This window comes from Neofelis nebulosa, chromosome 10, assembly GCF_028018385.1.
Source record: "Neofelis nebulosa isolate mNeoNeb1 chromosome 10, mNeoNeb1.pri, whole genome shotgun sequence".
Lineage (NCBI taxonomy): Eukaryota > Metazoa > Chordata > Mammalia > Carnivora > Felidae > Neofelis > Neofelis nebulosa.
This window is the reverse complement of record NC_080791.1, coordinates 74,382,119-74,395,172: the sequence shown is the minus strand read 5'-3', so window position 1 is coordinate 74,395,172 and position 13,054 is coordinate 74,382,119. Positions and strand designations below refer to the sequence as shown.

Genomic DNA, 13,054 nt, shown 5'->3' with positions numbered 1-13,054 from the left:
ACTGGCCCCTATATCTAGAAATACATGGCATATGGGTAAGGACACTCGTGTTGAAAAGGGTAGGAAATGATACTGTAGTATTAACATAATTATATGCTAGACATTAACTTAAAAGTGATTTCTAAGTTCTAGAAGTTCTACTAACATGTAACTTGGCTGAAGCATGAGGGAGAATCATGAATGCTATTAAAGCTGATGTATATAGTCAGACACTTCACTTACAAGTAAAATTAGTTAACTTCTGATCATCTGATCAGTTTCATGTTTTTTTCATCAAATCATTTGATAAACACTTAATAATTTCTAAGTACTGTTCTAACCATTTTACTCCACTAACTCATTTACTCTTCATAATAATTTTCTAAGGTAGGTTCTCCTATTATCCCCATTTTAAATATGAAGAAAATGATGTGCAACATTATTTACAATAGCCAAAATATGGAAGCCACCCAAATGCCCATTGATAGATAAATGGTAAAGATGTGGTGAAATATTACACCACAGTGGAATATTACTTAGCCATAAAAAGAACGAAATCGTACCATTTGCAATAACATCAATAAACTTAAAGGGCACTGCTAAGTGAAATAAGACAGAGAAATAGTGATACCATACAATTTCACTTATATGTGGAATATAAATAACAAAACATACAAACAAACAAAAAACAGACTCTTAAGTACAGAGAACAAACTGGTAGTTGCCAGTGAAGAGGTGGGTAGAGGGATGGGTGAAATAAATAAAAGTTATTAATAGATATAAACTCCCAGTTATAAAATAAATAAGTGATGAAGATAAAAAGTACAGCATAGAGAATATAGCCAATAATATTATAATAATGTATGATGACAGATGGTGACTATATCTACTGTGGGAGTACTAAGTAATACATAGAAATGTCAGTCAATATCAGCATGTTGTATACCTGAAACTAGTATAACATTGTATGCTAATGAAACTTCAATAGAAAAAAAAAAAAAGATGAGGGAACTGAGATTTTAATATTTTAAATACGTTCTCAATATCACACCACTAATAAATGGTGAAGCCAGGTTTCAAGCCTGAGCACCTTGGTTCAAAGTCCATGATCAAAATCACTGTGATATATTACCCTCAAACACAAATGAGTTCTTATAAAATGATAAACAGATTTTCCTTTTGAAAAATAATCCCCAAAGAAAGCTATGCAGAATATAAGTCTAAATTTGGGAATTTCCAAAAAGTTAGAATTCGTTATCTCACAAAAAGCAAAGATCAACTATAGACTTTTTGTGTGTGAATCTTACTCTTAAAACTGATTATTAAGGCACTGAGACACTGAATGAGTACTGTTACCTTTCAATAACTTGTTTATGGATATTTTTCCATTGGTCCTTGTCTGAATCAGTTCCTAATTTAGGGTCTAGACTCTTCAGGGCAACACCAGCAACATTCACCCCACTCCATAAGGGCACTAAAAGAAACAGATCTCAGAATAAATTCTTCTTCCCCATACTGTATCAGTTGTTTGAGTTCAATGGGTTTACATTTTAAAGTTAGGTAACTACCTTACACATAATATAAAAATAAGTTTAAATGGACAAAATAAAGAAATATAAACAAAATTATAAAAATATATTTTTTAATTTTAAAAAATTTATATTTTTTATATTTAAAAAATTATATTTTTTAATTTTAAAAAAATTATATTTTTATATTTAAAAAAATTATATTTTTTAATTTTAAAAATTTATATTTTTTATATTTAAAAAATTTATATTTTTTAATTTTAAAAATTTATATTTTTTATATTTAAAAAATTTATATTTTTTAAAGTGTTAGAAAGATATGTAGAATTATTTTATATTTGTGTGGTATGGAAGGCATTTTAAAGCAAGATGCAAATAAAGAATCCACAAAGAAAAGGATTGATAAGGAAATATAAAATATCATAAGCAACTAGAGAAAAAGAGCAACAAATTAATACTACTCAATAGTAACAAAGAGCTGACAGGGAATAACCATCAACCTAGAATCTCATATCAGTTAAACTGTCATTCAAGAATGGGGTGAAACTAAAACACTTCTGCATAAACAAAACTGACAGGATATACTTCAAGAAAAAAAAAAAGATCTCCAGAGAAGAGAAACACTCATAGACTTTCAAAACAGCTATATGTTACATGCATTGTTTTATGAGACGTAGCTAAACCCATGAACAGAAGACAAAGTAGAGGAATAGAAAAATACACCAGGGAAATACCAAGCAACTGAAAGTTGTGTAGCTATATTAATATCAGAAAAAAATAGACTTTAAAGAAAATACGTATTATTGTAGATAAGAAGTGTAATTACATAGTGGTAATAGGTTTATACTTACCACTAGAATCACCATGTTCTCCAATAATCCAACCATGGCAGCTTGTGGGATGAACACCCAACTTCTCCCCAATTAGGTAACGGAAACGGGCAGAGTCTAGATTACAACCACTTCCAATTACACGAGTTGCAGGTAAGCCACTTAGCTTCCAGACCACATACGTCAAAATATCCACTAGAAGGAACAATTTGTTAGAAAAAAATTAATAGTAACTTCGTTCTACAATTTGCTTTTCTGAATAAGTAAATGGTCATAAAATCAAATACAGATTCATTACAGAGTTCAAAGTAAAGCAAGTCAACAAAGAAATTAGGAAGGATTATCTCCCATACAGATTTTTAAAAGGTTAAATTACTCACAATCAGAATTTTAAAACAAAAAAAAAAATTTCCTTTTGAGATAAAGCATGTACCTGTCTGTGTGTTTAATAATCAATTAATTTTACCTCCTTAACTACACTTAAATTTCTCCTTTCCTTCACCAGCCTCATCTAATCTATCAGCATCTCCTACCCAGAATAAAGCCACATGCATGACCAGGGTCATATGCAGATGTGAACATACTCAGAAAAAATGTGAGAAGATCCTAAGCTTTAGCCCCATCTGTCTTTGAGGCTTTGTGCAAACTGGAAGTGAAGGTTAAGCCACAGTTGTAAACTGCCAGGCTTAGTGTTGAGGGCATGCCCTTGCATGCACACAGAGCCCTCCAGCAAGGACTGGGAGATATTTTTTGGTTTCAAAACTGCAGAGAACAAGATGGAATCACTCATGTCAAGCAGTGATGGGCAATGCAGCCAAGACCAGATATCACAGAGACCAGCACCAGCTGATGACGCACTCAGAACTGATAACCAGCAGAAACAGAGGAGATATGCAAAGGCCCAAGAGTGATTAAATCATTTTAAAAGGTGAGGATTTTTGCAGCAAACTGTCAGACTCCTTAGACACTGACCCCTCTATGTCTGATCACTTCAAAAAGGGAGCTGCCACCAAAGGTTGTGCCTGATTGATCTTTGAACAGAACAGACATCCTTTGCTGCTTGAACATAATAAACATTAAACTCCAACAGCTGACCTGGACTGGACCAAGGCCTTATCTCAACTGTGCACCCACAGACTGACTTCCCATTTGGTTTGTTAGCCTCCTACCCCTATTCTATCTTGTCTGTTGTGTGACTTGTGCTTTGCTTTGTGTGACATACAAGAAGCCAAGTTAAATATGTGAATGTCATCAAGTCTGGAATCCTGAACCTGCTTTATAATTACATTAACCCTGCTTTATGACTGAATAAAGCTGACATTGTGGAAAGACACAACCCACATGTGCCTTCATAGCATGATCATGACAAGAACTTTAAGGAAAGTTCTGTTTGAACATCAGCTGACCACCAAACGAATGTATGTGGCCTACGACTACTGTGGCCATGTACAACAAAGAATATAGACCTTACAAAATTAATATATAAAAGTCATGAAACAAACTACTACAACAAGCATCAACAAAAACAAACTCTGAAAGGGGGGAATTTGATTTGCAGTTTTCATATTATAATTTTTTTGGCTTTTGGGTTGGGGCACCTGGGCGGCTCAGTCGGTTAAGCATCCGACTTTGGCTCAGGTCATGATCTCAGGGCCCATGAGTTCAAGCCCCGCATTGGGCTCTGTGCTGACAGCTCAGAGCTTGGAGCCTGCTTCAGATTCTGTGTCCCCCTCTTTCTCTGCCCCTCCCCCACTCACATTCTATCTTTCTCTCTCAAAAATAAATAAATGTTAAAAAAATAATTTTTTGCCTTTTTAAGTTTTTATTTTAATTCCAGTTAGTTAGCATACAGTGTTATATTAGTTTCAGGTGTACAATATAAAGATTCAATAACTGCATGCATCACCTGGTGCTCATCACAAGTGCCCTCCTTAATCCCCATCACATACTTAACTGATTCCCCCAACCCGCCTCCTGTCTGGTAACCATCAGTTTGATTTCAATTGATGGTTTCAACTAAACCAATGTCTAGTTTCCAACAAAAATTATGAGGCATCAAATGAAACAAATAAGTATAGACAATACAAAGGAAAAGAAGCAATCAACAGAAACTGCTCCTCAAGTACCCCAGACTTTAAACAACTAACCTATCTTCAAGCCCACTGGTTCTTTCTTCTGCCTTCTCAATCTATTGTTGGGCCATCTAGTGAATTTTCATTTCAGTTAACTTTTCAACTTCAGAATTTCTATTTTAGTTCCTTTTTATAATTTCTATTTATTAATATTTCTTATTTGGTGAGACTTCAGCCTCTTATGTCCTTTAGTTCTTTAGACATGGCTTGCTTTAGCTGTAAATATATGTAAAATGGTTGGTTTAAAGTATTTGTCCGCTGGGATGCCTGGATGGCTCAGTCAGTTATGTGTCTAACTCTTGGTTTCGGCTCAGGTCATGATCTCATGGTTTGTTGGATGGAGCCCCGCATTGGGCTCTGTGCTAACAGTGCAGAGCCTGCTTGGGATTCTCTCTCTCCCTTTCTCTCTCTGCCCCTCCCCTGCTCTCTCTCTTTCTCCCTCTCTCTCTCAGAATAAATAAACTTAAACAAAAATGAAGTATTTGGTAAATCTTTGTTAATTATTATGGCTAGAACTTCCAGCACAATGTTGAATACAAGTAGTGAAATCAGGCATCTTGTCTTATTCTTAATCTTAGAGAGAAATATTTCAGTCTTTCACTATTGAGTATGATGCTAGCTGTGGGTTTTTCAAGTTGAAGAAATTTCCTCCTACTCATACTTTACTGATTCTTTTTTTAAATCATGATTGGGTGTTGAATTTTGTGATATATTTTTCTGCATTTATTACCACTCTAATCATTATATAATATCGTTCTTTGTCTCTAGTAACAATTTTTGTGTGAAAGTCTAATTTCTCTGGTATCAGTATAGCCACTCCAGCTCTCTTTTGGTTCCTGTGTATATGAAATATTTTTTCCATCCTTTTGCTTTCAACTTACTGTGTCATTAAATCTAAAGTGAACCACTTGCAATTAGGCAAGAAAAAGAAATAAAAACCAAATTGGAAAGGAAGAAGTAAAACTATTTCTATTTGCAGATGACATGATCTTATATATAGAAAATCCTAAAGAATCCACAGACACACACACTCACAAACTATTAGAGCTGATAAATGAATTCAATAAAGTTGCAGGATACAAGACAACACTCAAAAATCACTTGTAATTCTAGGGGTACCTGGGTGGCTCAGTTGGTTAAGCATCCGACTTTGGCTCAGGTCATGATCTCACAGCTCATGAATTCAAGCCCCGCATTGGGCTCTACACTGACAGCTCAGCCCTATCAAAATTCCAATGATCTTTTTTGTGGAAATGAAAACAAAAATCCTAAAATGCATACGAAATTACATAGGGCCCTAAATAGTGAAAACAATTATGAAAAAGAATAACACAGCTGAAGAACTCACATTCTGACTTCAAAACTTAACTACAGAGCTACAGTAATCAAAACACTATGATATTGGCATAAGGAGAGACATATCAATCAATGGAACACAAGTGACAGTCCAGAAAACCCACTCATATATGGTCAATGAGTTTTAGACAAAGGTGCTAAAACCATTCAATGGGGAAAGAAGAATATTTTCAAAAAATGCAGTTGAGACAAGAAGATATCCACATGCAAAAGAATGAAATTTGACTCTTACCTCACATCATGTACAAAGTTAGTTCCAGATGGCTCAAAGATCTAAATATAAGAGCTAGAAATATAGGGGTAAATCTTCATGACCTTGAATTTGGCAATGATTTCTTAGGTATGACACCAAAAGCATGAGTAACAAAAAGAGAAAAAGATAGATTGGCCTTCACCAAAATTAAATATTTTTATGTACAAAGTACACTATCAAGAAAGCAAAAAGACAATCCATGGAATGGAAGAATATATTTAAATCACAGATCTGATAAGAGTCCTATAGCCAGATATATAAAGAACTCGTATTACTCCTCAACCAAAAGGCAAACAACCCAATTTAAAAATGAGGAAAGAACTTGAATAGATGTTTCTCCAAGAAAATATACAAATGGCCAACAAGCATTGAAAAGATGCTCAAGGGGCACCTGGATGGCTCAGTCAGTTGAGCGTCCAACTTCAGCCCAGGTCATGATCTTGCGGTTCATGGGTTTGAGCCCTGAATCGGGCTCACTGCTGTCAGCCTGTCAGCACAGACCCTGCTGCAGATCCTCTGTCCCCTTCTCTCTACCCCTCCCCCTGCTGTGCTCTCTCAAAAATAAATAAATACAAAAAAAAAAAAAAAAAAGGAAAGATGCTCAACATCATTAGGCACTAGGGAAATGCAAATCAAAACCACAATGAGATACCACTTCACATCCACTCAAATAGCTAAAATAAAAAATGTAGAAAATAACAAGTATTGGGGTGCCTGGGTAGCTCAGTTGATTGAGCGTCCAACTTCAGCTCAGGTCATGATCTCATGGTTTATGAGATCCAGCTCACTGCCATCAGCACAGAGCCAGCTTCAGATCCTCTGTCCCCCTCTTTCTCTGCCTCTCCCCTGCTCATGCTCTCTCTCTCTCTCAAAAATAAATAAACAGTAAAAAAAAGAAAATAACAAGTGCTGGTGGGGATATGGACAATAGGAACATTTACACACTGCTGATGGGAATGTAAAATAGTACAGCTACCAAGAAAAAAGTTTGGCAGTTACTAATTAATCATAGAATTATCATAAGACCCAGGATCGATCTTTCTTTCTTTCTTTCTTTCTTTCTTTCTTTCTTTCTTTCTTTCTTTCTTTCTTTCTTTCTTTCTTTTCAGAGAGAGAGAGAGGGAGAGAGAGAGTGTGTGTGTGCGCACATGTACGCAAGAGGGAGAAGGAGACAGAAAATCTTAAGCAGGCTCCATGACCAGCACGGGAGCCAATGGGGGGCTCAATCCCACAACTGTGAGATCATGACCCCAGCCAAAATCAAGGGGCAGACGCTCAACCAACTAAGCTACCCAGGCACCCCATATGACCCAGTGTTTCTACTCCTAGAGATATATGCAGGTGTTCAAACAAAAATTGTACATGAATATTCCTAACATCACTATTCACAGTAGCCAAAAGGTAAAAACAATTCAAATGTCCATCAGCTGATAAATGGATAAATGGAATGTGATATATTACACAGTGGAATATTTTCAGTCATAAAAAGTATTGATGCAGACCACAATATGGATGAACCTTGAAAACATTATTAAATTAAAGAAGCAATACTTTTACAAAAGGACACATATTGGATGATCCCATTTATATTAAATATCCAAAAGAGGCAAAACTATAGATACAGAAAGCAAATTAGTGGTTGCCAGGAATGCAGAGAGGAAGGAATGAGAAGTGACTATTTAAGGGCACAAAGTTTCCATTTAGGGTGATAAAGAAGCTTGAGCATTAGACAGTGGTAGTGGTTGCACAAAATAAAATTTACTTAATGTACTTAATGCCACTGAATTACACACTTTAAAATGGTTAAAATGGTAACATTTATGTTATATGTATTTTGCCATGATAAAAAATAGACTTTACCTCAAAAATTATTACTAGAGACAAAGAAAGACATTACACAATGATAAAAGGGTCAACTGATGCAAAAAAAAAGCATTTGACAAAATTCAACACCCATTCACAATTAAAAAAAAAACTCTCTGGAGTGCCTGGGTGGCTCAGTCAGTTAAGCCCCACTCTTGATTGTGGCTCAGGTCATGATCTCACAGTTCATGAGATTCAGCCCTGCGTCGGGCTCTGTGCTGACAGCACAGAACTTGCTTGGAATTCTCTCTCCCCCTCTCTCTCTGCCCCTTCCCCATTTGTGCAAGTGCTCTCTCGCTCTCTCTCTCTCTCTCTCTCTCTCTCTCTCTCTCAAAAATAAGTAAATAAACTTACAAAAACCATAATGCTATTGGAATGACTAAAATTGAGGAGACTGACAATACAAAATGTCGGCAAGGATGTGGAGCACGTAGAACACTCTTAGAGTGCTTATGGGAATGTAAACTGGGATAACCACTTTGGAAAACTGTTTGGCAGCTTCAGCAGAGTTAAGCATATACCTGCCATATAAGCCATCTATTTTACTCCCATGTATTTACCCAGAGAAATGATGACATACACCCATGAAAATTCTTGTTTACAAGTGTTTCCAGCAGCTTTATTCATAATACCTAAAAACTGGAAATAACCTAAATATCTACCAATGGATAAATGGATAGGAATGGATAAACAAAAAAGGATTTAAAATTATTTAAAAAAAAATAACCACTTTCCAGCAGTAAAAAAAAGAAAAAAAAAAAAAAAGAACAGATCACCAATATACCAAGCTACATGGATGAATCCCAAAATAATCATGCTGGGTGAGAGAAAACAGACCCAAAAAAAGGCTACATTTGGTATGATTCCATTATATGAGATTCCAGAAAACGGGGCCAGAGGTGGAATAAAGGATGGACTGCAAAGGGGCACAAGAAAAGCTTTGGAGGTAATGGAAAGGTACTTACCTTGATTATGGTGGTGGTTTCATGAGTGATTACATCTATCAATATTCACTGTGGAATGATGTCAGCAATACAGCCAAATAAGACATACCTCACTCACCACCCAACCCTCAAAATGACAATCTGGCATCCACGCATGGACAAAAGTGCCTTTGTTGGAGCTGTGTGATCCAGCATCATGCACCAAAGAACCCAGAAGGAGACGTGCCTGTCAGGCATGTAATAGGCAAAGGGACCTCAGTCCCAGCTGTGGACCCTGCAATGGCCCATGAGCCAGCTCTAGCCCCACTCTGCTCAAGTTCAGGAGCTCCTGGAAAACAATGTCTTAGACAATCCACCCATTTACAGGAGAGCCTTTGTGGAAGTTCAGGGTTCTAGCTGAGAAGTCCCGGCACACCACTGGGGCAAAATACTATGAGTTTGGATGTATTGGAGAGGGTAAGAGAAACAGTTTGACTTTACTTGCCTCACTCCTCCCCTGAAGTAGAAGAGCTCACTGCTAAAAGAGATCTTAGTCCATGATTTCTCCCACAGGTGAAAGTCAGAGTGTGTGAGTAAGCATCTACCTTCACTAGCTAGGCAGACTGCTGCCAAAGAAGCCCATCTCTCTCTCTCACCCCATCCAGAGTATTGAGTCATGAGCTGTACGAGTGAGGAATGAGAAAAGGCTAAGAGTGGCAGACAGGACTCTCATAGGGGCATTATAGGACATAGATCCTACTAAATGTGTTGTAGACTCTATCAGGAAGACTGCCCCCGGGCCACTGGGGATGCCTTGCTAGTGGACTCCCCTATTTAACCCACAGGCAATCCTAGCATTCCACACACTCACCCCCACAGGCCCCCTCACTGTGGCTGGCTCCCTGTATGCACTCTCACTGACAAGAGTGAGCATTGTCAAACAGCTAGTGAGCACAGGCAGAAAGCTGGTCTGGATCTGTGGGTCAGAAAGAGACTGCAAACTTCAGCTTAAGCTACAAAAACCCCCCAACAAACAAAAGTCCGTGACCAGATGGCTTCACAGGCAAGTTCTACCAACATTTAGAGAAAAGCTAATATCCATTCTTCTCAAACTATTCCAAAAAATAGAAAAGGAAGGAAAACATCCAAATTCATCCTATGAGGCCAGTATTACCCTAATGCCAAAACCAGATAAAAGCATCACTTAAAAAGAGAGCTACAGGCCAATATCCCTGATGAACATAGATGCAAAAGTTCTCAATAAAATACTAGCAAACCGAATCAAACAATACATTAAAAACATAATTCACCACGATCAAGTGAGATTTATTCCTGGCTGGCAAGGGTGGCTCAATATTTGCAAAATAATCAAAATGATACATCACATTAATAAAAGAAAGGATAAGAACCACATGATCACTTCAACAGATTCAGAAAAAGCATTTGACAAAGTACAACACCCATTCATGATAAAACCCCTCAACCAAGTAGGCTTGGAGGGAACATATCTCAACATAATAAAGGCCATATAAGAAAAACACACAGCTAATATAATCCTCAAAGGGGAAAAACTGGGAGCTTTTCCTCTATGGTCAGGAACAAGACAAGGATGTCCACTCTCACCACTTTTATTAAGCATAGTACTGGAAGTCCTAGCCACAGTAATCAGACAACAAAAGGAAATAAAAGGCATCCAAATCAGCAAGGAAAAAGAGAAACTTTCACTATTTGCACATAACATGATACTATACATGGAAAACCCCAAAGAATACACACACACACACACACCACCACCACCACCACCACCACCAAGAACAACAACAACAACAACAACAACAAAACAAAAAACTGCTAGAACAGATAAATGAATTCAGTAAAGTTACAGGATACAAAATCAACATACAGAAATCTGCTACATTTCTATATATCAATAATGAAGCAGCAGAAAGATAAACTAAGGAATCAATCCTTGCACTTTACACTTGCATCAAAAACAATAAGATACCTAGGAATAGACCTAACCAAAGAGATGAAAGGCCTCTACTCAAAACACTGATGGAAGAAACTGAATATGATGCAAAGAAGTGGAAAGATATTCATTGCTCATAGATTGGAAGAAAAAATATTGTTAAAATGTCTATACTCCCCAAAGCAATCTACACATTTAATGCAATCCCTATCAAAATACCAAGGTCATTTTTCACAGAGTTAGAACAAACAATAGTAAAATTTGTATGGAACCACAAAAGATCCTGAATAGCCAAAGCAACCCTGAAAAGGAAAAGCAAAGCTGGAGACATCATAATTCTGGACTTCAAGTTATATTACAAAGCTGTAGTGATCAAAACGGTATGGTACTAGCACAAAAATAGATACATAGATCAATGGAACAGAATAGAAAACCCAGAAATATACCCAAAGCTATACGGTCAATTCATCTTTGACAAAGCTAGAAAGAATATCCAATGGGAAAAAGACTGTCTCTTCAACAAATGGTGCTGGGAAAACTAGACAGCTACATGCAAAAGAATGAAACTGGACCACTTTCTTACACCATACACATAAATAAACTCAAAATGGATTTAAGTCCTAAATATGAGGCTGAAAACCATTAAAATTCAAGAAGAGAGCACAGGCAGTGACCTCTTTGACATCAGCTATAGCAACTTCTTTCTAGATATGTCTCCTAAGGTAAGGGAAACCAAATCAAAAATAAACTATTGAGACTACATCAAAATACAAAGCTTCTGCATAGTGAAGAAAACAATCAACAAAACTAAAAGGCAGCCTCTGAATGGGTGGAGATATTTGCAAATGATGTATCTGATAAAGGGTTTGTATCCAAAATATATAAAACTCAACACCCAAAAAATGAATTATCCAATTAGAAAATGGGCAGAAGACATGAGCAGATATTTTTCCAAAGAAGATATTCAGATGGCTAACAGATACATGAAAAGATGCTCATCATCACTTATCACCAGGGAAATGCAAATCAAAAGCACAATGAGATATCATATCACACCTGTTAGAATGGCTAAAATCAAAAACACAAGAACAACAAGTGTTGGCAAGAATGTGGAGAGAGAAGAGCCCCATGTGCTGTTGGTGGAAATATAAGTTGGTATGACCAATTTCTTCAAAAATTTAAAGACAGAAATACCATATGGTCCAATAATTCTGCTATTGGGTATTTATCCAAAGAAAGTGAAAACACTTATTTGAAAAGAGAAATGCACCCCTATGTTTATTGCAGCAATAGCCAAGATATGGAAGCCAGGTAAATGTCCACCAATAGACAAATGGATAAGGAAAAGACAGCATATAATGGAATATTATACAGCTGTAAAGAATGAGATTGTGCTATTTGAGAAAACATGGATGAACCTAGAAGGTATTATGTTAAGTGAAATAAATCAGACTGAAAGACAAATACCATATGATTCCACTCATAAGTGGAATCCAAAAAAAAAAAAAAAAGAATAAACAAACAAAAAGCAAAATCAGACCTATAAATACAGAGAATAAACTGATGTTTGCAAAAGGGGAGTGATATGGGGGATTGGGCAAAATGGGTGAAGAGGAGAAAGAGATACAGTCTTCCAGTCTTCCAGTTATGAAATGAGTAAGTCATGGGATTAAAAGACACAGCACCAGGGAAAAAAAAGATGTGATACACACACACACACACACACACACACACACACACACACACAATTTATATATACAATTTATATACAATATATACACAATTTAATATTCAGCTACAAGAAAGAAGGAAATCCTGCCATTTGTGATAGCATGGATGGATCTTAAGGGCATTATACTAAGCGAAATAAGTCTGACAGAGAAAGACAAATACTGTATGATGTCACATGTGGAATTAAAAAAGCCAAACTCAAAAACAAAGAGGTGGTTGCCAGGGACTGGGGGAGGGAGAGAAATGGAGAAATGTCAGTCAAAGGATACAAACTTTCATTTATTAAATGAATAAGTTCTGAGGATCTAATATATAGCATGGTGACTATAGTTAACGATATGGTATTATATACTTAAAAATTGCTAAGACAGTAGGGGTGCCTGGGTGGCTCAGTCAGTTAAGCATCTGACTCTTGGTTTCAGCTCAGATCATGATCTCACAGTTCATGAGTTTGAGCCCTGCATCCGGCTCTGCGCTGACAGCGTGGAG

The 13,054-nt window shown here is 36.6% G+C and overlaps 1 protein-coding gene across 2 annotated transcripts in view; it reads right to left on the bottom strand.

Moving 5' to 3' along the window:
- The window catches only part of LDHC (lactate dehydrogenase C), a 43,677-nt gene that overhangs the window by 8,786 nt on the left and 21,837 nt on the right, over nucleotides 1-13,054 (bottom strand). For both annotated transcript variants that reach the window (XM_058688418.1, XM_058688419.1), the window contains exons 5-6: nucleotides 2,360-2,533; nucleotides 1,336-1,453 (exon numbers count right to left, since the gene is read on the bottom strand). In XM_058688418.1, the coding sequence (XP_058544401.1) occupies nucleotides 1,336-1,453; nucleotides 2,360-2,533 (292 nt within the window). The remainder of the gene's footprint in view (nucleotides 1-1,335; nucleotides 1,454-2,359; nucleotides 2,534-13,054) is intronic.